Here is a 27,291-nt window from a genome sequence, read left to right as displayed (position 1 = left end):
CAGCAACGCAAAATCCCCTCCTCATGGATGGAAGAAATGAACTCAACACACATGCGCCAAGCTCAGTAGAGGTACTAGGGACAGATATTGCGTTGAATATCTACAAATGCATATGTTGAATCATGTTTGGCTCATGACATTTTGACTCTTGGAATTTGCACAGTGAATTGATAGTTCTTATGTCAAGTTTTGTCAGACATCAGCTTTAACTATTTTTCAGTATCTAATGTTAGGAGATTCCATGTTCCTAATATTTTGCAAAGAGTTGCATATATGTATAGTATCAAGCATATCATATCTCTCCCGCAAAATTAATATGGAAATAGTGTTTCAAATGGCTTTTAAATAAAAACAAAAAAAAACATCAAAATAGTTTCAAATTGATACTTTTTTCTAATTGATACATTTTTTTTTCTTTCCTCATCATTCACCCCCAGACTGAAAGCCACATTAATGTTACTTTTAATGTTCTTAATGTTCTTGGAAGAAAATCTAAGCAACAGGAAGCATCTCATCTCACAAGTGTGCTTTTGCAAACTACAGCTGGTTTTGCAAACTATTTTGTCAGTCTCAATTAATATCTCTATACAACTTCAAATTTATAAAATACCACATACAGGTATAATATAATATGCATCATAATACAGGTAAAACTTCCCCAATCTGTTACTATTATCAGCTGATTCTGGGGTGACAAAACACCCAAATTTAGCATCATTTCTATCGTTCAGTGAAAAAGTCACTGTCTATGGTGACTGCTATTCTGTGGAGCGTGCTTTGCTGCATTCACCGTTCTTTAGGTGGAGACTAACAGTCCATACAGAAAACATGAGGTCCAGGTACGAAAAGAACAGATATTTATAAGTGGTCTCATTTGTAGACTTGAACAGGACATTCATAAAATGGATTAGAAGACATTTCAAACCATTTAAAGGCAAGTTATTCTGCATGTTCATCCCACCCACTGCCCCCCCCCCAAACCCAAATCCATTCTCCATCTTTCTCTGGCTTGTGGAACACACGTGGTTATATCAAGTAGCTCTCTTACTGTTCACTTTCTGCGTGGATTCAGCCAGTGGAAGGCAATGGAAGGAGACCGGCAGGTGGGAGGAGAAAGTGATCAGGATATTTCCTCCCCATCCTGTCTTCTCTGCCTCAGCTCCATACTTCTGGAACAAGCAGCTCCCATGGGAAAGCCCTTCTTACCACTGGGGCCGTAGCTCCTGTCAGGCCCCAGCAGACAATGGATGCTGACAACATGGTCTCCTCTCTCTGCCACTTCAGGCCCAGAGGGGATACCCTTGTCGGTAGTTACAAGGGGCCCCAGGTCCAGTGGTGGCCCTTAACCAGTCCATACCTCTGTAATAGCCCCATCACAATCCCAGAGTGTCCCTCTGTTTGCTTCTAGGACCCTGACTAATACAGCTAGCTGTGCTAGAGAAGAAGAATGTGTAAGTAATCAAAAGAACACCCGCAGCATTTAATGACACCGGCCCTCGGAGGCAGGGGATAGATGGCGAATTACTCCCCATAAAGGCACTAATGAGACCAACCATTGCACGCAAGATAAACTGCTCACCTCCATTTTCAATATTCCTTCTGATTCGGTTTTTTAAGATTTCATTCTTCACCTTGACTACTTTTGTCCTTCTGCTCTCCCTCCTCCGTAGCATCCTTTTAATTTACGCTCCACATTATCAGTGTCTGTTCTCTCTTCCCGGGCATGTCACTTTGTTTTTTACTGTACTATACAGATCTTACCTTGCACACACAGCTTAAGTCACCAACTATATGTGTTTAAAGTCATGTGTACCCTTCTCTCTAGTTCTGTTTTCACTTTTTCAAGCAAATCTATAAAATTCTACAAGTTCATAATTAGAGTCCACAAAACATAGAAGCTACCATCCAACTATATAGTCAACATCCATAACCTTGATTCCTTTGAAAGAAATACTCTGTAAAGTCCAACAAATAAATGTGGAGGACAGCAAGGAGGTTAGCATTTCTACCCTCTTACGTTTATAAAGAAACTAGAATGCAGAGGTAACCGTGAACATACGGTGTTAAATGCAAGGTTCTGACAACAAATGGCACAGTACTTACCAATAAAAGCATGCTAAGATATTAATAATAGCAATGAACTGCAAATATTTATGTGCCCACAGGCAACTAATTCAATTTCACTGCAGGATTGCTCCATTTATGAATTTAATTGTGTGTGTTTAAACATTTTTGCTGCTGTTTCATTAATTACCCATAAAAAAAATAAAATGATATGCTGAAGAAAAGGAAGAGTGCAAGTTTCCATTCAAGTGCCTTCATTTAAGTGCCCACTAAGTGTCCACGGCAGCTTACAAATTAACACTTACCTTCATCATCTGTGGCTTTTCTGCATCACAACTTACAGATTCATTTTTGGTCTCTCAGGATGAGAAGTGCCAGAGTCAAAAAGGTACAGGGGCACCTGCGTGGCTCAGTCGGTTAAGCATCTGACTCTGGATTTCAGCTCAGGACATGATCTCACCATCCTGAGATTGAGCCCTGCATCAGGTTCCACACTGAGCATGGAGCCTGCTTAAGATTCTCTCTCTCCCTCTCCTTCTGCCCCTCCCTTGCTGGCTCGCTCTCTCTCTGTCTCTCTCTCTCTCTCTCTCTCTCTCAAAAAAAGGAAGGGGAATGGTACAGGTTTACCTATCACTTTATTTTTACACAAAACAGCGTGGATGTGTAAGACGAGCCCCATGAGAAGAAAATGATGGCTAATGCTTACATGTGGCAGGCTTTGCTTCAAAGGTGCCACATGCACCGTGAGAACCCACCAGGAGTAGTACCACCATGCCTCCCATTTTCCAGAAAAGGAAGTCAAAGTACAGAACAGGTAACTGACTTATTCAGGGTTACATGAGAGTAAGAGGTTGAGCCAGATGAAAATCCAGGTCCCTTGACTTCACAGCCCATGCTCTTAAACATCTCCCTAACTACACTCACAAATTGGACATCAGCACAACTCACGGTGATTTTCAGTGACTGATAAATTTGTCACTGATTTCTTCCAATTTCCCTTGAGGACTGTTTTCCTAATTCGGGGTCTCCTTCCAACACTCCTCAATATCACAACCACCTCAACCATCTGACTTCAACCAGTAGTAATCCAGTACATATTATTTATACTTTTCTCAGCTTCCTAACCTACATCGAAGACACTGTGCTCTCCAGAGGCTGATTTTTTTTTTTTACTAAAGTTACAATAAATGAGATTAACCTTCCCAAGAGGCTGTTTGTACCCACATGAATTTCTGAGTTGTAGCATACTATCTCATAGGAGAAACCTCCTAGCATAGTCCAATAAGGTCTGGCTTCTGTCCTTACTTTTACTCCTCTAGAGAATCAGAGTTGACATCTTGCTAATCAGGGAAGGCAACTACTAACAATTAGAACTGTCACCTGAAGTAAGAGAGTCATGCTATAAAACATTTAATCATTCCCTCTTTTAAAGAACCACAATCTTGTCAGGTTATGCTGATATTTTTCCAATGTAATCTAGAACATGTCACAGACTTTCAGCTGATGTTTATGGAGTATCTTTCATAGATCAGTCTCTGTGCTGGGAACTTTGCGTGTGTTTTACTGAGCAAATGTATGTGCTAGAGGAAGATATAAACAAATAATATCATCTAAGTTAAACATCTGGTACACTTCCCAACACATAGTTAAATGCTTAGCTATAATTAAAACAAAGCTCTATTAGCCAATTAAAATCAACAGAGGATTTATATATAATATCCATAATTTAACAAACTCAAAAACAAGATAATTAATTACTAGAAAATATTAATTTGGGCTCCCCATTTAATTCTTTTCATACTAAACCTATTTCTTGGCCCAACAATTTATTTCATGAGTCTTAAAATCACATTAGGATTTGGCAGTATCATTTAGACCTGATTAATCCATTATCAAGCATAAGTAACTTTCAAATGCCATAAGCTTCTGATTGTCCTTCGTCAAAATGAGATGATAATAATTAGCTTTGGGGAATAATAATACAAGAGTCTACGATTAAGCAAAACCACATTGTCAGTGGCTAAATTTACCTAGAATTCAATTATTACATGAGCATTTGGATTTTTCCAAAAAAAATCAACCCTTGCCAATATCCCAAGGTAACCAGCAAGAAAGAGGCAAAAAAATAAATCATCGATCACCATTTGCCAGGTTCCAGTTTTAGCTTCACAACTCAAAAAGAAAAAAAAAAAGGAATGGGTTTAATTCAACCTCTTTCTGATTTATAGCAAATATTGGTGGTTTGGACCAGAAGCAATACTTTCAGAGACTCTGTAATGAACATGTAAGCGGATACAGCATAGAGACAATCTCTTATCTCCTTAGTTTCACACAGCACACAAACCTGATGGTGAAAATTAACCTTCTTTGCAGTTCAACATTTCTAATTAGAAGAGACATCAAAGAGATTATACTTTAGAAGGCTGTATGGGCCATAATATTCTAGACAATCTGAAAGAGAGCTCTGCTGACTCCTTATATATTGCAGCCCACTGTCTAAAGGAAAAAGCAATAACCAGATGATGTTTCAAAGTGGTGATGGCTTAAAACATAAGAGACTCTTAAAAACTGAGAACAAACTGAGGGTTGATGGGGGGTGGGGGGGAGGGAGGGTGATGGGTATTGAGGAGGGCACCTGTTGGGATGAGCACTGGGTGTTGTATGGAAACCAATTTGACAATAAATTTCATATTAAAAAAAAAAAACCTAAGTGGTGATGGCTTTTGGTGGTAAGTTATGTTATATTTCCTCATCTTTCCTTTTTTTTAATTTTTTCAATGTTTATTTATTTATTGTTTTTATGTTTTGTTTTGGTTTTTTTTTTTTTTTTTTTTTTTTGAGAGAGAGAGACAGAGTACAAACAGGGGAGGGGCAGAGAGAGAGGGAGACACAGAATCTGAAGCAGGCTCCAGGCTCCGAGCTGTCAGCATGGAGCCCAAAAGGGGGCTCAACCTCATGGACTGTGATATCATGACCTGAGCCAAAGTTGGAAGCTTAACCGACTGAGCCACTCAGGCACCCGACTCATCTTTCCTTTTTATATTCATTATGAACAAACAGAAGCTCTAGTACACTGGACTACTGCTTTTGGCCCTTGCCATGTAAAACAGTCTATACCACCAGACCTGTGCTTTCCAAGTTTCCTTGGTGGAAATATTTACAAATGTTTGACAACTTAGTAGTTCATTTGTAATCTTTTTTTTTGAGGGGGGGGGTTGTGTTTTGCTTTCTCTGCATGGGGCAGAAGAGGGGAGAAGAGAGATACCCTGAATTCAGCTTAGATTAGAACACAGAATCTTAAAATAGAAGGCCAGAGAGGCTAAGCTCTTCCTCAGGGAAGAGTTCCTTTCACAACCTCAGTGGTTAATGAGCCACGTTTCAAGTTTTCACTGCTGGGGAGTAAGCCACTGCACAAAAGAGTCCATCCGCATTTTAGATAGCTACAAATTTTAGGAAGTTCTTACTCTGAGTTGAAACCTTCTCCAACCACCTGAATCTCAAGTATCCTAGTTCCATGCTTTGGAGAAATACAGAGCAAGCTTCCTCCATCTTGCACACCTTCCTCCTTTGAGTATTTGAAGGCAATTTTTACATCTCTCCTTATTTTTTGCCACCTCTATATTAAATCCCCCCCGCTCCTCCAAATTATTCCTCATGTGACATGGATTCCAGCTGCTGCAAATAAATTGGAGCTGCAGCTTAACATTAAAATGTTCCTACACACAAGAATGCAAAGGAGAGATCTGAAAGTTTGTTTATTTTTTATTTACTTACACCTGTAATTGGCACAGTTGGAAAGACTATCCAGAACCCAATGGTCCCTGTGGGAGCTGTATCTATGTGAGCTCCCCTTATCACTACACATACACACACACACACACACACATACACACACACCAGTCCCATGAATGGTTCTGTGATACCAGGTGGGTCCGGAAACCTCACTGCCCCGGCCCCATGGACTGGCTAAAAGAAGACTCACAAGTTCCAAGCTGGGCTATTCAGAGTCATGCCCCAACATTTCAAATTGGAACATGGAGAAGGCTTGCTAGCCTCTTGGCCTGTGGAGCTATTAGACATGACAGCCATTTACCCATTTCATAGAATAAGCCGATTGGACAGAGTGAGATCAATATCCAAAGAAGTATGGGGAGAAAGACCCCAAACTTCCAGTTCTGATCATTCTTGAAACCAACTCTACCCCTCCGTTTCCTGTGGTCTGGTTGTTAAGCCAGTAATGCCCCCTGGCTGAACTGAGTTTGAGTCAGGTTTATATCATTTGCAACACAGAAGGTCCTATCTACCACAATATTCATTAGATTCCAACTACTCTACCAGAACCAACAGAAAGTAGGTCATAAAAGGGAAAAATCACTACCCCACCCTATAAAAGGTGTGGACAGAATCTCTTTCCAGCTTTATTTAAGAATGAGAGTGATACTCACCTACCAAAGATGAAGGTCTTTCTTCCTAATAGACTAACTTCCATAGGGCTGACACTGTTCAAAACTGCATTCCTAGAACTATTGCAGTAACTGGCACATAATAAGACCTTAAAACACTCTCCACTATACTTTTCATAGTAAACAGAAAAAAACAATAGGCAAAACATCATATATAAATTATTAAAATGAAGATTCAAGTCCCTGAATAAACCTTAGATACATCATTTCACTTCCTTAGGATTAAATTGCCCATTTGCCATATATATTGTAGGACTCGATCACCTCTTCAGTCTTCTTTAGCCATAAAATGCTATGATTCTATCCATACTCAACAATAGTTAAGAATAGTCTTCTAAAGGCCTGAACATGCAAATAAAAGAAGGGAACATGGTAATAAAGAAGGCAGCATAAGAATAATAATTAAAAAAAGAAGGGTTCCTGGGTGGATCAGTCGGTTGAGCATCAGACTCTTGATTTCAGGTCAGGTCATGATCTCATAGTTCACAGGATCAACCCCTGCTTCAGGCTCTGTGCTGAGCATGGAGGCTGCTTAACAGTCTCTCTCTCTCTCTCTCTCTCTCTCTCTCTCTCTCTCTCTCTCTCTGCCTCTCTCCCCTGCTCATGCACGTTCTCGCTCTCTCTTCCAAATAAATTAATAAATACAAATATACATACATAAAAAGAATAACCTACTAAAAAGATAGTTGGGGAGGAAGCAGAAGAAAAATGAGCAGAAATCATCAGTGATGTGATTGAAGAGGTCACTCATACATGCCACCTTCTGATTTGCTTCCTATTTTACTCTAACTAATCATTGTGCTGGAAAAAGCCCTCTGTGCTGGGTCCAAACTGCCAGCCCCAGAGCCTTTTTCCCTTCCTGGGCATGTATAGTCCACATGATGGCTTCTCCATCTAAACCATGTCCTTTCAGAGTTGGCTTCCCACTCTTGCCTTTGGTCCTAGATATTCCATTTTTTCATCTTTAAAGATAAAGAATGTTTTTTTATCTTTAAACTTTATTTACTTATTTTGAGAGAGTGTGTGTGTGTGAGCAGGGGAAGGGCAGAGAGAGAGAGAGAGAGAGAGAGAGAGAGAGAGAGGATCCCAAGCAGGCTCTGCAATATCAGTGCTTAAACTCACTATCAGTGCTTAACACAGGGCTTAAACTCACAAAATGTGAGATTATGACCCCAATGCAGGGCTTAAATTCACAAATTGTGAGATCATAACCTGATCCAAAACTAAGAGTCGGAGGCTTAACTGACTGAGCCACCCAGGCGCCCCCTAGACATTCTCTCTTGCTCTCGCACCATTCCAGACAGGTTTCCTTTTTGTCACCAACAGAATATATACACCCAAGTACACTGTGTGCTTTCCCTGTTTCCCATCCTGTACCCTGCATTCACTGATGCCCAAATGTCCATAATTTTCCACTTATTTATTAAGTTCGGAGTTTAGGATTCTGTCTCGACACAAGAAATCACAAAACGGCATCTCTATGGCCAACAGACACATGAAAAGATGTTCAACGTGACTCATCATCAGGGAAACACAAATCAAAACCACGCTGAGATACCACCTCACACCGGTCAGAGAGGCTAAAATTAACAACTCAAGAAACAACAGATGCTGGCGAGGATGTGGAGAAAGGGGAGCCCTCTTGCACTGTTGGTGGGAATGCAAACTGGTGCAGCCACTCTGGAAAACAGTGTGGAGGTTCCTCAAAAAATTAAAAATAGATCTACCCTATGACCCAGCAATAGCACTGCTAGGAATTCACCCAAGGGATACAGGAGTGTTGATGCAGAGGGGCACTTGTACCCCAATGTGTATAGCAGCACTTTCAACAATAGCCAAATTATGGAAAGAGCCTAAATGTCCATCAACTGATGAATGGATAAAGAGGTTGTGGTCTATATACACAATGGAATACTACTTGGCAATAAGAAAGGATGAAATCCTGCCATTTGCAGCAACATGGATGGTACTGGAGGGTATTATGCTAAGTGAAATAAGTCAGTCAGAGAAGGACAGATATCATATGTTTTCACTCATATGTGGATCTTGAGAAACATAACAGAAAACCACGGGAGAAGGAAAGGGGAAAAAATAGTTACAAACAGAGAGGGAGGGAGGCAAACCATAAGAGACTCTTAAATACAGAGAACAAACTGAGGGTTGATGGGGGAGAGGCGGGGGAGAGGGGAAAATGGGTGATGGGCATTGAGGAGGGCACCTGTTGGGATGAGCACTGGGTGTTGTATGTAAGTGATGAATCACAGGAATCTACCCCCAAAACCAAGAGCCCACTGTATACACTGTATGTTAGCCAACCTGACAATAAATTAATTAATTTTAAATTTTTAAAATGGCATCTCTATAAAATAAGGTGACCTACTTTACAATGAACTGCTCTAAGGAAGTCACCTCAGATCCTTTCATAAAAGATGACCTTGATTCAAGAAATATTGTTAATACAATTAACAACTAATGTTAAGTATGACTACATACTAGCACATTCTACTATGCACAGATACTGTGCTAAGTATGTTGCATACATTTGCCCTTTCAGGTCTCGTAACACCTCTCTAAGAGAGTACCAATTACTACCTATGCATCAAAGATGAAGATTCTGAGGCTCAGAAAGAGTAACTTACTCCTGCTTACTAAGTAAGAGCCACTCTTGGTTACACAAGAGAGCCATATCCATCTGAATCCAGAGTTCTTGCTGTTACCCACTACATGACTTACAAAGACACTAATCCCTGTGAGAAATGGGGAGGGGGCCTTTCAGGGGGACCAAAAGCAAAGAGACCAGGGAACTAAAACATGATCTACTTCTTGATTTTGCTTAGAGTCTGCCCTATTTGAAGAACCTTGTTCCCATTATGTAGCAATAGATTATCTGCCATTTTGCATTGTGGAAACATACCCTCCATTATCCAGGCTAATCTAGTTGACTGTAGAATGCTGTACTCGGGCATTCCAATGACAGACTACTAATTCAATCTTCTCGGTGAGGAAGATGGTACCGGACATCCCTTCAACCTTTTCCCTATAACTTTAGATGTAGGGCACCTCACATAAACCACAACCATTCCTTCCTACAACATCTAGAGCAAAAAAGTAACTTAGAATATCAGGAAGGGGAGAGAGCGTGTAGAAGAAAAGGAAAAAGGATTATAAAGAGTAGTGTAAAAAAAAAAAAGCTACCATGAAAATTTTGAATTCAAAAAAAAAAAAAAAAAGAAAGCAAACCGGTTCAGGGTGATTATCTGATAACTTGTGATTCAGAGAGAAATAAATGTTCATGGTGCATCATTAAACAAAAAGAAGCACTTGTGCAACAGAAACTATATGTTCGAATAGCCACAGTGGAATTTTCCTACATCCCAGCGTAGACAGATACTGAGGATTTCCTATGGGAGTGAGACCTCAGTGCTGTAATCCACGTAGGGTCTATAGTAGCAGCAACATTTCATCACTAAGCAAAAATCCAGTTATTTTTGGTTCCAGAATCTCTAATTCCTCCTAAACTCTTCATCTATTCACTGTGAGTTTTACACATATTGGCAGAATATACTGCCGGTCTCTGTTGAGGAGTCTTTAGATGTTCCTGTGTGATAATCAAAGTCTCTAGTTTTACTGAAATGGAAGCTGGGAATCAGACTAGCAGACTCCTTGGGGTCATTCAGGAATTAATACATAAAGGTCTAAATACAAAAAGTACAACTTTGGCTAAAAGGTAGCAAAGATTGTCTCTCATTGAAATAATCTTGTTTGTCAGGAAGTTTGAGAGTCATAATTAATTGAAAAACTGTTTTGAGCTAGACATAGAAGGGCAGGATCTAAAATACTACACAATTAGACGTTTTTAAAAGTAAAAGGTCTTTAAAATATGCTAAGGAAGGAGCCTTCATACCAAGCCCAACCAGTTTCCTATTCTAACCAATTTCCATTAAACAAGGAAAGGAGCAGGGAGGAGAGAAAGTATTTGAAAAACTGCCAGACTAAAAAATCCCATAATGAAATTTTGCTCATTCTTGGAGAAATGAAGTAGAATTAGATGCTTCAGTGGTGGTGAATTTCGGAATCTGGGTAGCTTCCAGTAAATGAAGTTTTTCCATAATGTCAAATGCAAAAGCTATCTGATATCAACATATTGAGCTTGAGTTTTTAAATTCCTATTTCCTTACACCAAATTGTTTGAAACCTTTGAGATAAAAACTTCAATAAACTAGTGTTCCAAGCTTTTAATATTTTAGTCCCTTGAGCAAGCATGTCAGATTAATCTTCAAATTGCAATGGGCAGAAAGAACATTCAACCAAATTCTTAAGCCCATGCCTCTCTCAAAGGATGTTAATAATGTAGGCAGTTTCATTGGCTATTAAGATTTCAAACTTTCCTAATTCTCAGCAGTATTGCTATTTAAAAGTAGGGGGTGTGGGGCAGAGAAAACCATCTATCTTGAAATGACGGGATTTTACTTATTGTATCTCTGGATTCACTTAGCACGTAGCACGTTGCCAGGCACACAGTAGGCATTTAACTAACACCTCTGGCACGAGTTGATGGTTGGCCTGGGGGAGAGTGGAAATCTTGCTGAGAACAGCATGAGTCCAAATCTGGCATTGCTCAGCAACAAAGACCATCTCCAGAATTAGGGTTATAGAGGTACAGCAGGAATTTGAAAGTGTATCTTCAAAGACACATCAGGAGGATTGTTTCCCCGAGCTGGAGAGGAGCCACCCAAGAGCCACCTATAGAGGGATTCAGCTCGTCTGGGGCTTCAGCATGTCTGTAAAACTCCTGCCCTGCCTCTCTGCGCCCAGCTCCTCCTGCCTTTTACCGGGTTTGGGTTTCCACTCACACAACTTAGGAGCAAGATCCGACCTCGCTAGTCTAACCCAGGCCTCCTCTCCATTCCACGGTCAGCGGGAGGCCGCACCGTCCTAGACACACGGAAGAACATACACTATTGCTCCCGGACACCTCTGAAGATGCAAGGGGGTGGCAGGAACCCCGGGGGCGGGGGTGGGGTAAGGGAGGGAGAGGAGTGAGTTCAAGCCCAGGGCTCTAGCCAGAGGTTTCTTATCCCACTCCCCAAGCCTCTGCCCGGACCGCTGGAAGACGCTGGGGAAACTACCCGCAGGCTCGGGCAGCGCAGGGCCGCCCAGGGTCCGCACCGGGGGGTGGGGAGAGGGGCGGGGAGGTGTCAGGAAGCGAAAGGGGGCCGGAGACAGTACCTGGTGTGGCTGTGGTTGCGGGGACAGTCTTTCTTCTCCATGATGGCCGGCACGCAGTTGGTGAGCTCCGTCCAGTCGGCATGCAGCCCGCAGCTCCAGCCGGTGGAGAAGCGGGAGAAGAGCCACGTCTCCTTCTTGCCCGGCCGGTGGCAGGTGCACTTCTTCTGGCCCGCTTTGCAGCTACACGGCTGCTCCAGCCGGATGTTCTTCACAAGGTGCCGGCCGAACGTGGTGCCCCCGGTCTTCTGGATGTGCAAGAACACAATCACGTCGCGCCCTTTGATATTGAAATCCACGAAGCGGGTCAGGTCCTTCAGGGTGAAGTTAAAGCGCGGCACGAACCGGGGCAGGGAGCCATTCTCGGGGGCCTCGGGGTCCGGCTCCTCTTCCTCCTCCTCCTCTTCCTCCTCCGGCTCCCCGAGCTCCTCGTCCTCGTCCTCCGGCGCCGCGGCCCCCCGAGGGCCCTCGGGCGGCCCCCGGGGTGGCGGGGGCAGCTGGGGCCGCCGCTCCCACTCCTCCGGCGGCGCCTGTGCCCGGCGGGCGGGACTCGGGGCGGCCGGCTGTCCGGCCTCCCCCGCGCGGGGCTGCTCCCCGAAGTTGGCGCAGGAGCTGGTGCAGGAGGGGGACACGTACTGGTACATGATGACCACGAAGAGGAGAGTGAGCACCGGCGTCAGCAGCCACTTGTTGAACCTTTCATCCATGGTCCCGCTCTCAGGCCGGCAGGCGAAGCGGCGGCGGCGGCAGCGGCGCGGACTGGCGCCCGCTCGGAAGTTTCGGGGACTCCGGGGCGCGGCTCCGAGTCCGCCGCTCCTCCATGCCCCTGACGCGAGGCGTGCGGCTGGCTGGCGGCCCCGCGGCACTCCGGCACTCCCGGGCTGGCAGCGCCGGGGCCTGCGAGCCGAGCGGGGAGGCGGGCGCCGGCGCGGGTGGCTGCGGCTGCGGCGTGGGGCGCCCTGCGCTCCCGGGGGCGCCCGGCTCGGCCCGCTCCCCGCTCCCGCCCGGGCGCGGCGCGCGCTCTCAGGCCACGCGGGGCATCCCGCCGCCGGCGCTCAGGCGCTCAGGCGCTGAGGAGCGCGGCTCCGGTCCTGCACCTGCCCGGGGCAGCCGGGCGGCTGCGGCCGCGAGCGCGGGGGCTGCATGAGGCTCGCCAGGGCGCGGGCCAAGGGCGAAGGCGCGGCCCGGCCCCGCCGCCCCGGCCGGCCGCGAGCACCGCGCTCGGAACGCGCGCCCGGCGCCTCTGCCCGCAGGTCGCCGGGCGCGGGAGCCGAGAGGGCAGACGGCGCCCGCCGCAAGTTTGCGGAGGAGCCCCCGCGGCGGCTGCGGGCGCGGCGCCTGTGCGCAGCCGCCTCTCCGGCAAGAGTCGCACTGCTGTCCGGGTCGGTCCGCCCAGGCGCGAGCACGCAGGCACACTCGCACACCCTGGCTGGCACCGCCACAACCCGCCAGCCGGTGTGACAGGAGCCCTGCTACCCGCAGCAAAAACCTGCCCTAGGTACGGAGCATGCGCCAAAGCCTTCCCCAGCCCCGGAGGAGTTTCCAGGGGAGGAGTCCGCTGCTCCGCGGGGCTCGGAGGAGGCAGCTGGGGGTGGGAATCCCTTCAGCCTCCAGCGAGGAGGTACTTGGGAGAGAGGTGAAGGCGGAGAGAGGAGAGAGGCCCCGAGGAGAGCCGCCGGCTCGGATCCGAGACCTCTAAATCCGCAGCTTTCTCTTCCTGAGGATGGACGCAAATCTGGCCGGCCTCTGTGCAGGAATACCACTTGCGCACCGCTGGGCAGACTTACCTAGACAGGTCTGCGCTCGAGCTGGCTGGGGAAAATCGGCTCCAGACTGCTTTTAATTTCTACCCAAGACATTCTAACTGGTGCTCAAGTTTTATTCCGGTCCCTCCTTAACTACAGATTTGGTGTGTCCAACTCCACAATTGTATGCAACCAGCATCCATTCATCAATTATCCATTAGGTACCTGCTGTCTATCACAGGCTCTTTGTTGAACGCACACTTCATTTCCTCCACCACGGGACCAACCAGCCCACAACCGCGCAGTACTTAGAAGAGCTTAGGGGTCACCTCCTAAAATCCATCCTACTAATAATACACACCGAGTTCCCAAATGTGCAAGACTCACCCCTAACCCCCAACGTGGATGATAAGACCGACACGTACCTCTATTTCATAAGCTAAATAAGCTCTAGTTGACGTGCAGATTTTTTTAACTTTATTTTTCGAACACGTGAATTTTGCATTTACCTGAGTACCACATCTTTGTTTAATAACATTTTCTGTTTTTCGGGTAATGAATGGATGTACCATCAAATGGGAGTAACTACCCCTCCACAATCCCTACACTCGTTTGACCCATGTGGAGAGGGGAGGTGTGTTGAAGAGGGAAACAATGCAATGTGATTATGTCCCTCCTGGCTACCTTGCCAATCCCAGTCCACCACACCTGGCATCCCCTGCCTTTAGAGAGGTCAACCTTCCCACCTGGCCCCTTTATGGATGGGTATGGTACTTGTCTTCTCTTGAGACAGTGTACTATGTCTTCCATTTGTCAGACTACCCCCTTCACAGCCATCAGTTAAGACCCAGATCTCTTTCAGGGATGCTAATTGAAAGTTATTTTTATTGTTCTAGACAGGTGGAATTCTTCTCAACAAAGCTTCCCGCCTCTGCTTCCTTTCCTCTTTTCAACTCTATAAACAACCACAAACAGTGCCCTTCCTGATACTGTATGAGCCTACATTAGTTACAAAAAAAAAAAAAAAGTGTTGGGTAAGATGAATCAGCTTCTTTAAAGCTTACTTAATTCTACTTATTTTTCTCTCACTTAAATTCTAAAATCCTATTAATGACATCACACTGCTCTCCAAAGCAAGAAATTGTGAGTGATAAGACAAAGAAAACAATAGAACTCAACAGTTACTTCCTGAATGCATCTGGTTAATGGTATTACTTATTCAAAAACATACACCTTTGCTTACCAAAGTAAAACTTCATTATACTTTTTTATGTTACTTTATTTGAGAAGTTTCTCATTTTCTATAAAATCATTTGCTCTCACATGCATAAGTATAACCTTGTCAGCTACCCAAATATATAACTTCAGTGCTTCGGCAATTTGTATAATGGAAAGCACTTTCTAGATATTATCTCATTTGCTCTGAGAACAACATTCTAGGAAGATAAGAGAAGTATAATATCCCATTTCAGAGATGAGGAGATGGAACCAAGGAAAACCAGGAGAAAGCAGAGCCAAGATTAGCAACCACTAACATCCCTGAGATACATTCAAATCGCCATTGAAGAAACCCAACAACAGAGCCCATAATTTCCTCTCTCTCTCCTCTGGAGACCCTTTGAGTCAAGAAGCAGGAAGAGGCAATGGAATTGCAATAGAACAATTAAATTATTTTCCCTCTCCCTCTGGCTTTAGAGACAAAGCTGAGCAATCTCTGTATCCTGCGGTTTGGGACACCTACTCTGTCAGTTTCCAGATAAACAGAGGAGAGACAATAACACTCTCGACATGGTTATGTCATTGTTAAAAGACATTATTTAGGGAAATTTCAGAAGAAAATATGATAACAAAAATATCACAGTTACGTTATTAACAAAATGTATAGTTCCATAAATAAGTGCACTTTAACCCTTTTCAGTGTAGGTTATCCCAGAAATCTGTTTTTGCTTTTAGTAAAATAACTAATGGAGGGCCACCATTTCCTCGAGGTAACCACAAGAAAAGCAATGCATAGAATCAAGCAATTACACAGACAATTCAAGCATGTATGCAAGTATTCATTTTTAATGAGAGGTAACTTTGGTTGTGTAAACACGTCTGTCCCAGGTGTGGCCTCCCTATTACAGTTGTGGAACTTGGTGTGAACTTAATCGAAGCTCTTAAATCATGCAATAAACAGGTTTCCTTATCTACAAGGGCAGACCTCACATCCAGGGGCAAATGAATAGAAACCTTGTAAAATTGAATGCTCTCCAGGTAAAAGGAAAAACATGTTTGCATTCAGCCTGCTACAGTTACTCCACGATGACACCAGCTGGCAATTGTTTCTGGCTAACAGATTGCAGCTACTATGAATCCTACACAAATTATTAAAATAATAAAAATAATGTTTTCAAAGACTCTCTTCCACTTCCTTTGCCAGTCTAGCAATGAGCTTAACACTGTCTGTGAAGCAATTTGTTCACCTAATTTTATGCCTTAATAAGCTTTACTACAATTATTTTCTTGCCTGCTTCCTTCTCTGCCGTAACTTTAGTACTCTTCTTCCCTGTTCTTCTTGAATATTCTCAAGCCCGTTAACAACATTGCACTCCCCTAGGATTGAAACTTTTGATTAGAACAGTCCCCATTTAATCAAGTTCAATTGGGAGATAAAATTGCATCTCAAGTTCTCCATTTTCCCTTTGGTGCCAGAAACTGCCTTTGAGAATGTTGAGGAAACCCTGGAGAGATTAACAATCCAAACAATCACAGAGAATGGTTTTGGATCCCCTACGTTTGCACACAGGAATATATAGATACGAATGCCCTTCAAATACAGATGAAAAACAAAATAGATTATGTAAGTCATTGGCAGCATGAATCTCTCCTTCAGGAACACAAAGGACTCCTATACATTGAAATACTTTTTTTTTCATTCTTGTAAACAAACCTAAAAAAAAAAAAAAAAGCCCTCATGGTAAACAGTTTTCCAAATAACCAGCAAAGCAGTCACTTTTTTTCCTGAGGAAGTTAAACAGAAGAGTTTGTATAGACACAGCAAACTGCAGAAAAAATAGTGATATATACTAAGTGTATTCCAGTTAAATTGGGACTGCCAATCAGTTACATGATTGTAACTTTGGGGGAACCATAACCCTACTTACTGTTTTCCATAAAGTTCTATTTATATGAGCAGTTAATTCTTTGCTTTATTGTATAACACTCTTTACCCACTGTAGATAGCTGGCTGTGAGTGATGAATGGCCACTCTGCTACCTGTCTTCATTACCGCGGTACAGCGTAAGCAGATACAATAACCTTTTCATTGTAGAAATTCACGTATGTCTTCAACAAGAACTTTTAAGCATTCACACATACCACATGCTGTTCTGAGTGTTTTGGAAACAACATTAAACAAGACCAAAAAGGACACTACCCTCATGTACCTTACTTTCTAACAGTAGAAAAATAAATGATGATTAAGTAAAAAAGATTCACACATTTAACCCAAAAATATCTGTTGAGCCACTACTATGTATTAGGTACTTTTAGGTACTTGGGATACTTTAGTGACCACTAAAGACAATGATTTTTGCCCTCAAGAGTGTGAATGCCAGCTGGGTAAGACATTACCCAGGAAATGGTAGGGAAGACATTAGAGGGATAAGAGAGGCAGGTCCTGTTGGACCTGTTGGCCACTATAAGAAATTTACTATGAAAAGATGGTAGCCACTGGAGGATCTGAACAGTTTTTAAAGGGTTGTTTTGACTGTTTTGTTGAGAACAGACTGTAAGAGGGCAAATGTAAAAGGAAAACAAGTTAAATGGCTTTTCCAATAACCAGGATGATGTGGTGGGAGTGGAGGGAAGTGGCTGCCTGCATTTTCAAGACAGAGCCATCAGTTTTTCCTGGTGGATTGAATGTAAGGAACAAGAGGAAGGGGGAGTCAAGTACAATGCCAAGGCTTGGGCCTATGCAACTAGAAGGATGGATTCCCCATTGCCTGGCATGTCACCTGGTACCATTACACGTGATTTGTCAGGGTAAATTTGGAGGGTGATGTAGCGAAGGATATAAATGGCAAGGGTGAAAAGGATTTGGTCCATTCCACTGGGTACTCAGAAAAGACCATTGTTATGAAGAGGCAAAGGGGCTGAGCCCTGAAGGATTGGAATGAACCAGCCATGCCAAACATCCTGAAGAAGAGCTTTCTCAGCAGAACAACAAGTGCAAAGGTCTGAAGTAGGAAAGGCCTTGGCTGGCTCAAGGCGGAGAAAAGATGTTAGACAGGATGGTTGGGGCAGATCACGTAGAGCATGGTAACAGGTGCAAAGAAGCCAGCAAGGAGTTTTAAGCAAGGAAACGACAAGAATAATTGACATTAAAAGCTCATTCGGCTCCATAAGGAATGCATTTGATTAGGAGGGATAAGAGAGAAAGTAGGGAAGCCAGTGAGGAGGCTGGTGCAGTTTTCCAGGCAAGAGAGGACGAGGGTGTGAACTAGCATGGGAAAGGTGGAGAAAATCATTTACGGTCATGAACCTACCTGCAAACTCCTTATGGAAAGGTGTAACTTCATTTATTTTCTAATAACAGAATGAAACTTTGCCTTTACGACTGATTTTCTGAAAGACAGGAAAATGGAAAGTATCCAACTTATTTTAACCCATCACTTCTCAGTGAACCTCTATCTCTTTGGGGTAAATATTCAGGTTCCTGTGTCTCCTCTCCTCTTTCTCTTTGCCTTCCTCTGGGATGATCTGAGGTAAGGGAGACATCTTCATATTGGATGAAGGAGATGTGGGGAGTTTTCTGTTCCTACAGCCCTCTCCACAGTGTGTGGCTAATCTCACCTGGACTCATGTGTAGATCTTGACTCCTGCTGTTACGGCCGCCCTGTTATGACCCCAACTGTCATAGCCTGGTCCATACAATCTGCACTTTCTCAGCCAAACTTCTGCCCTTACTGTCTGCTGGCCCCTTTAGCTCTTCTCTGGTCTTTTCTCAGGGGCACTTTTGCACCTAGACCCGTGGTTTTCAACTCCATCAGACCCAGCAGTAGCTTGTGTTGAACAAATATTTTGTAAATAGTCCCTTTAAAAGTCCCACTTTAAATGTCATGCAATTTTTGCAAAATTAACATAAAATGCCCCAAATGTAATGTGAAGGAGATATTTTTTAAGTAATTCATAATAGAACACTGTATATTTCAACATGGAAATGCCCAGACCCAAGTACAGCAGACAACATCAAAACATCAGATGCTTGTGTCTCTTCACTATCTTGTTTGGATATGAAAGAAGGAGCCTAGAAGTCATCCCTTTCAAGAAGAAACTGAACAAGCAAAAGGTGTTAGTAGACACTAGGATTAAAAATAGTGGTTGGGGGGGGCGCCTGGGTGGCGCAGTCGGTTAAGCATCCGACTTCAGCCAGGTCACGATCTCGCGGTCTGTGAGTTCAAGCCCCGCGTCAGGCTCTGGGCTGATGGCTCAGAGCCTGGAGCCTGTTTCCGATTCTGTGTCTCCCTCTCTCTCTGCCCCTCCCCCGTTCATGCTCTGTCTCTCTCTGTCCCAAAAATAAATAAAAAACGTTGAAAAAAAAAATAGTGGTTGGGTAAGAACAGATCTGGCTTATAAATATGTATGCATATCATAAGACAAAGAGGAGAATAACCTTATTAAATGAAGCAAAGGTAACACACCATGACAAATTACCAAGATGGATTTTTGGATTAAACAGGGAAATATGATATTCTCATAAATGAGCTAGATCCTCTTTTTAAATGTTGAGTCAAAATACTTCTCTATTCTAGAAAACATCTGAAAAAAACATACCTTCTATCTTGAAATCCTACCACACATCAAGGCTAATCTCATTTCTGAACATAGTAGAATATTTGAAAGTCACATTACTACAAGACAACTCTAGCATTGCCCCCACCAAAAAAGGTCAGTAAAGACACCCCTCCTAGGCACTAATGGCACTAATATCACTTCCATTGAGAATCTAAGTACTCCTCTTTCTTTCTCCCTTCAAAATAAATCAGTTTGGGGGAGACACAGCTAAGTGACATATTTGGATTTGAACCATACTTGGATTTGATCCATACTTGGATTTGGTAGCCTGATGCAGAGATGGAGAAAAGTGGCTGGATTCGAGATAGATGTTGGAAGTCAAATTAATAGGACTTCATGAAGGGTTGAATAAGGGGAGGAAACAAGGAATGAGTCAAAGATGATTCTGATGTTTGTGTTTGAGCTAGAGGAAGGCTGACGGATCTATTTACTTATTGAAAAGGAGGAAATAAATGTGAAACACATTTGGGAGTCTGGCGATTCAGGGTGAATTCTGAGTTCTGCTTTGGATAAGTTAAATGTAAAATACTAATGGGAGTGCCAAATGGAGATATCAAATAAATAACTGTTTATGGGATCTGGAGTTCAGCTATGACAGAAGTTATATGATGGTGGTTTTAGTAACATGGGTAACAGATAGTAGCAAGTGTTGTATAAATATTGAAAAAAATATGTGAAAAACTAAATAAGAAATTACTATGATACAAGAGAGAAATGACACACACAGAGAGAGAGAGAGAGAGAGAGAGAGAGAGAGAGAGAGAGAGAAATAGCAGTAGAACAAAAGAGTAAAAATTTGAGAAATATTCCAGAAGTAGAATCAGTAAGATCTAGCTATTACATGTGAAGCAGTAAGAGAGGGAGAAATTAAGAACAGCTCAAAATGTCCAAGCTTGGAAAGCTACATGGGTGGCAATACCATGAATATGGGAGAAGAAATTGCTGAAAGACTGGGAGTGAAAATAAGTGTAGATAATAATTAACTCTCTCAGCAAATCAAAATGTTTGCATTTTTCAGATGGGTTTGAGCTTCAAAACATTCACACTTCATTTTAAGGAAGCAGGCTTTAAAAATATACTTTCATTTTTCTGCAGCTAGACAGATAACCTTAGTTTAATTATTAGCTTCAGAAGGAAAGGTCTAGCAAGGTACAAGCATATTTGGTAAAGACTCTTTTCTCTTTTCTAATGTTTCATATGATAAATCAGGATGCCGTGCTCCTCTTTTCCATGTTGGCAATGAATTTTATCCTTCGTTTCAGTATCTGTCTCTTGCTCCTCTGTCCCTCAACAGATAAATAGGTAGACAGAGAGAGAAATCTATCTCCATCGAACTACATCTACCATAAGAAATCAAATATCTGAAGCAGGTTCTAAGAAATACTGTAAGTAGCTACTCTTTGCTCCAGTAGGATGGCATTTTCCAACAACACCGAAAGACGGGTGATCTGAAAGCTCCCTGAGGGAAGACTTTAATTCCGACTCTTTTTTTTTTTAAGTTTATTTACTTATTTTTGAGAGAGGGAGGGAGAGAGAGAAAGCACCTGCACACAAGCAGGGGAGAGACAGAGAGAGGGAGAGAGAGAATCCCAAGCAGGCTCTGCACTTTCAGTATGGAACCTGATGTGGGGCTTGAATTCACGAACCATGAGATCATGACCTGAGCCAAAATCAAGAGGACACTTCACTGCCTGAGCCACCCAAGTGCCCCCGTCCCAACTCTTCCTTTATAAAGCCCAGTCCTTTACACTTACCAGACATCTGAATAAATGTTCTGTGAACAAGTTAAGAAATACACATGCTTCAATTTTAAATTGCCAAATGAATTCCAAAAACTCCCTTGCTAACATGTGCCTAACCTCAAATCCCTGACACTTTTTGCACATCTTGTCCAAGGTGAAGTGAGCACGGAATCCCTCAGTAAATCATTCAACTGTGTTCCTACTACTGATAACACCCTTTTTGGCACAACCTTTCGCTAAGGTTTCTACTGATGTTCCTATGGTCCGATGAATTATACTATACAAAAGCAAACTTCTATTACACATATATGAATATCTATATTCACTTATCAAAAAGACTGGTCACCTTGCCGTGGAAGTGTATTAGCTACTGGGAAAAATTATTTTTGCTACCTTCTAATTGTTACTATATAGAATCTTATTATCTTCCAAACTTTGTAATTATTTCCTTTCTTCCCCCAAGGAATTCAGCCGTAAACACTCACTGTCCTCAGAGCATTTTCTTAAAGCTTTCTGTTCTGCTCATTATTGTTCTAGCTCTCTATTTTACCAAGAAAGCATATTCTAAATGTAAAAAACAGGCTTAATGTAGCTATAACTGGCTTACCCAAACCCAAGTCAAGATCCTACACACAACCCCAGAAATACATACCCATTTTTATTCGATTAATTAATATAAGTACTCATTTTAAAAGTCATGCTGAGAAATGCATGGGTTTTTTTTAATCCAATGAATTCTTAATTGTGCTCAGACACCCAAATTCAATATGCTTTTTTGCACAAAAAAGTCATTTTGAAACAGTTGCTCTTTCATTTTTCCTCCCTCCGTGAAGTGTAGCTGTCTACTGATCATTCTTGCCTGTGAATTGCTCTTAAGCATTTAATGCTAATTCTTCCCAACTATTGTGAGTTAAATGTTGTTCTTGTGATTTTATAAGGCAATGATACATCATTTAAGTGTCTAACGCTAAGGTGCTGTCCTAATGTAGCAAATGCAAAAACATCTCATTTCCCTGAAAAGAGGGAAATTGAAACATCTGTCTTTCGGGCCTTTGTTGTGAGACGTTCTATTTGCAGAAAGGGCAAAATGGCCGAGCAAGCTAAGACGATGATGTGCTTCACGTGGTGGCTACTTGTACGGTCACGTGCCCCACTCACAGAAGAGTGGGCTGAGGATGGTTGTTTGTTTGTGGAGAGTTAACACAAATACCAGGTCTTTGACAACCACTCTTTCCTGGGTCTGTCCTACCAGCTGCTGTTCTACCATTTATCTCTATATGTTATCAGTCTAGACTCTATTATCAGCATCCTCTTTCCACTCTCTTACATTCCGATAGCAAAGACCCACATCTCCCCACCACACACACACACACACGCACACACATGCACACTTTCTAGTCCTGACAATCTTCCATCAGGAATACTTTACTGTAGCCTTCCCACCTGATGACCCAGTTTGCACTCCCACACTCAGCTGAGAAACGTCCTCTTCAATAAAGTGATTTGGACACTCCATAGTCATCTATTGCAGGTAAAGTTAATTATTCCTTTCCCTCTTCCACCTCACTACAATTACACAGCTCTAATACCAAACTATGTATTTACATTACGTTTCTAGAAATGACTCTTAGGCGGGTCTGTGAATTCCCTATGAGCAGGCACTATTGATTGTTGATATCTGTATTTACCCAGCTGAGGTAGGCAGAATTCCAACGTGCCTCCCAGTGACCCCTACCCTTGTATAATCCCATTCTGTTGAGTGTGGGCAGAGATGTGATTCTGTCAGGTTGTATGGTAAAAAGAAATAATCCTGGTTATATCTGAGTCTTTGAAAGGCAGAAAAGTGTTCTCCAGCTGGTCACAGAGGAAGAAATAAGAGAGATTCATTCTTACTGACCTGGAAGAAGAATCATTTTGTGAACTGCCCAGGGGGACCACCTGGCAAGCAACTGCCAGCAACCTCTAGGTGCTGAAAGCAGTCCCTGACCAATAGCCTGCAAGACCTCAAGGAAATGAATTCTGCCAGAATTTGAATGCACTAGGAAGCGGATTCTTCCTCAGCGCCCCCGGGCAGGAAATGACCCATCTGACTCATTGGTTTCAGCAAGATGAGTCACTGAGCGGAGAACTCAGCCATGACAAGCCCCACGTGTGATCTGCAGAACTATGCCCCACAAACTGTATTTTTTGGGCTGCTATGTTTATGGTTATTCATTATATTGCAATAGAAAAGTAATACGCTGGCCCAGTGCCTGGTATATAATAAAATATTGGCGGTTATTTGTTGGGTGGATGGTTTGGATTAATCAATCAAGTTAGGGAAGGAAGAAAGTTACTACAGGTGTGTACCTAGTGGCCTCTAGCTGGTGGGCCATCACAGGGATGAGGTTTATCTCCACCTTGGATGCACAATAAAATCACCTTGGGAGCTCAAAAAATCCTAATATTAGACCTCATCCCAGACCAGTTAAATCAGGATGTGGGCATCAGAATGTTTTCAACTACCCATGTGATTCTGAAGTCAAGCTGACATTGAGGCCAATGCTCGAAACAAAAGATTGAGGCTTTTTCCCCATTTGGCCCAGTTCCTGGCTGTCCTTTCTTGCATAAAAAAGGCCCAGGCTTCTCCTAGTGGGTGTTAATTGCCAAGCTGACTGGTGAGTTCTCAAAGATTCAATGTGATGGCCTGGTTTGTGGTAGAGATCAGAACCATGTGTTGGAAACCCAAAGATTCAGCCAGAAGGAGTAGTTGTCTCTATGAGAGTGGGACATGAATTTCTCCATGACCCCATAGATTTCTTATCAAATTGAGGAGCTGGAGCCTGAAAGCCAATGCCCCCTGGATTATGGGCTACTCAGGGCAGAGTCATGCCTTCCTCTTATTCGGATTATTTCTAGAACCTAGTTCAATGGCGCTCAGTAGGTGCTTCTTGTGAAACTGAACGAATGGATGATTTTTACTTGAGTTTCATTTTCCGGTGCCACATCTTTCACTTGGGCTATAAAAGCCAAGTTATGCACAGTTGGCCAAAGGTGATTTGAACTCTATGACCACTCCTTTTCACCTTTTTTGTTAGAGTCCCTCAAAGCTCGGCCCACCTCTGTTTTCACTCTAAATCCCCTCCACCAAAAGCTTTACCTGTGCCCTTGCCTTCAGTCTACCACCTGTACACCAGTGACATTCAGGGCTCTCTCTATCTCCAGCCCAAACCTCGCCTCTCGACTGTACCTGCACTAGCCCCCTGTACCTGCAATAGCCACTGCCTTCTCAATACCACTATTCGGTTGCTTTACTAATATCTCCAACTCAACATGTCCATAACCAAACTCATGATCTTTCCTGTGTATGTGCCCCAAGTCAATGGCAAAACTATCTTAAACCAGAAACCTGAGAGTCATCCCTGATAATTCTTCTTCATCATCCCTCTCATTCCATCCATTTTCAAGTCCTACAGATTTTTACTTTCTAAATACTTCTTAGAACATTTTTCTTTCTAATAACTTGATAAAAGCTAAGCTGCCATTATCCATGGCTTTGGCTCACAATTCTAACTGGTCTCCCTCTTTCTGAATCTTTCAATTTATTTTACACTTTGAAGTCATAATATTCTTTTCAGATATCTGATCATATTTTTTCCCTGTTTACAATAATTCATTGGTTTCTCATGCTTTTCAAAGAATGACTTACATCTTCAGCATGGACCTCAAAGCCTTCTCATGCCCACCTTGCCCCCCTCATTCTCTGCAATATAGTCACACTGGTCTTCTTTCATTTTCTAGAATATGCCATGAACATTGCAACCTGCCTCAGGATCTTTGCACATGCTCATTCTGTCCCAGAACACATCCTCACCATCCTTCACATAGTTCATTTCTACTCATCCATCAGATGTCAGCCCAAATGTCACTTCATCAGAGAAGTTCTTCTTGATACATTCCACCAGTATCTCTAATCCTTCTGTTATGCAGCACTTCCTTTCTAGCACCATATGCTTTCATTCCATAACATTTTAGCAATCTTCAATTATACATTTATTGGTATGTCATTTGGTTAGTTGCCATCTTCTTTACTAAGTGTATGTCCCAAAAGACAGAGATGATACTTGCACTCATCACTGTACCTGCATCGCCTAGCATAATGCCTGGCACATAGTGGACACTCAGTAAATATTCACTGAATGGAGGAATCTAGACTTTGTGAATACCCTTATCCTGCTTGTCTCGAGAGACAACTTTTACCCTTTCTTGATGTACAGGTATTAGGAAAACTGACACTCCCCTTTTTGACAAGAGACGACTCTGTACTTGGACGAAGTAAATTAATAAAGACTTCCAGCGTTTTAAGGATGCCTGTTTGTTGTGTCCCAAAGTCTCCTTTTCTTTTCTGATAGCCTGTTTTGTCTTAGGTGCGTTATCTGCCATGATAAACTCTCCAGAATCCCTCACTCACTCTTCCAAAGGTGGCTTGGTACAAATGTCACTTGTGAGCTGCAGACTAATTTATTACTGTATCCCCAACAACCTCTAGGGGGCACCAAAAATAATAGCTATTTCAGCAAAGATCCCTAAAGGAATTTGCTCAGTATTCTCTAAAATAGCAAAAAGGAAACAGGCTTGTATAACACCATATGCTGGAGGGTTATATTTATAAATCCCCCTTTGCTGTGCTCTGAGAGAAGGCATGAGTCTACTCTCCCTGTTGGCTCAGGCCAAACACCTCTTCTTGACTCCTTGGGGCTTCCCAACTTCTTTCCACGCACCACATATTACTTTGGGAGACAATGGTTTGGGGTCAAGCTTAAAATGGCTCGCCACAAATAGCAACTTTCTCGGCAGCACTTATATTTTATCTTAGAAACTCCACACAAATGCTTTGTTTTACTCCATAAAATATTCCAGTATGCTTTATTTTAAAAATACCTTGCCTAAACGCTTCGACAAAAAAATGATACCCTCAAGTAGTATGTCTGTCTTGTAGTTTCGCATAACCCTGGACGTAAGTGTCTACCATGATGCTGTATATACACCAGTTTTGAAACAAGACTGTGAAGGTCCAGTAGATATTCATTTGCCAAGTTTTGAAACAAGACTGTGAAGGTCCAGTAGATATCCATTTGCCAACATTAATTAGATCACATACACAAAAGTGTATGTAACATACCAGTACAATTTGAAAAATCTATCATCCCGCTTAAGAAACAAAATACTATTACGGGGCCCCTGGGAGGCTCAGTCGGTTAAGGATCTGACTTCGGCTCAGGTCATGATCTTTCAGTTTGTGAGTTTGAGCCCCACATCAGGCTCCGTGCTGACAGTGTGGAGCCTGCTTGGGATTCTCTCCCTCTCTCTCTGCCCCTCTCTCACTAGTGATCTCTCTCTCCCTCTCTCAAAATAAATAAACTTTAAAAAAAAAAAGAAAATATTATCTGTATCTTTGGACACCCTCTGTTATCCCTCCTACACTGCACTTCCCTTGCATCTCTTTAAAGAAAGTTCACTTCTTAAACTTTGCATTGACATTTTCTATGTTCTTCATGTTTTGACATTATATCTACGCCTCTCAACAACATATTATCTTGTTTTATCTGCTTTTTAACTTTATGTAAAGGGACGTGTCCTGTACATCTTCTTCTGTGATTTGCTTTTTCAGTAATCAATGTGTTTTTTGAGATTGAGCTATGTTGATACATGTAACTATGGTTCCTTCGTTTTTTCTAGGTTCTTATTATTTCTTTGAAGTAGTGTCTCAAGTCAGAATTTCTCTTCTTATTGCTGGGAGGCAGAGGGACACTATGAAAATAGAGAAATGTGTATTGTCATAAGTATCCATTCTTTCCACAGGGAAGTATGGAGATTACCTCTAATTAGCACTTTAGGTTACTTACATCTTCTGATTCTAAAATAATTTACATTTTACAATTCTTTTAATTTAAGACAAAGGTAGATAACAACATGGATCCCCTTCCATGTGTATAGAAATCTCTAGAATGGCAGTTTTGCTATTTTTCACTTCCACACAGTTTTGTTTTGTAAATACATTTCCCAAATGGATGAGCACCTATTATAATACAGTTACTGGAATACAAATAGTATCCTCTAAAGAATTTCTTGATTACTTTTCCATCTTGCTTGTTTTAGAACTGTATCAACTGTTGCAATTTGTTATTACCAATTCACCTTTCAATGTTGTACTATGGGAAGGAATTTTACCCA

General features: G+C 42.5%; 1 protein-coding gene across 1 annotated transcript in view; it reads right to left on the bottom strand.

The window, feature by feature from the left end:
- Positions 1-12,460, bottom strand: part of HS6ST3 (heparan sulfate 6-O-sulfotransferase 3) — a 659,800-nt gene extending 647,340 nt beyond the window's left edge. Inside the window, exon 1 of the mRNA XM_047868029.1 lies at positions 11,757-12,460. Coding sequence (XP_047723985.1) covers positions 11,757-12,460 — 704 coding nt within the window. The remainder of the gene's footprint in view (positions 1-11,756) is intronic.
- Between the last annotated feature and the right edge of the window lie 14,831 nt (positions 12,461-27,291).

The sequence above is a fragment of the Prionailurus viverrinus genome, chromosome A1 (genome assembly GCF_022837055.1).
Source record: "Prionailurus viverrinus isolate Anna chromosome A1, UM_Priviv_1.0, whole genome shotgun sequence".
Taxonomy (NCBI): Eukaryota; Metazoa; Chordata; class Mammalia; order Carnivora; family Felidae; genus Prionailurus; species Prionailurus viverrinus.
The sequence above is the reverse complement of the archived record's forward strand: the minus strand, read 5'-3'. Positions and strand labels throughout refer to the sequence as shown.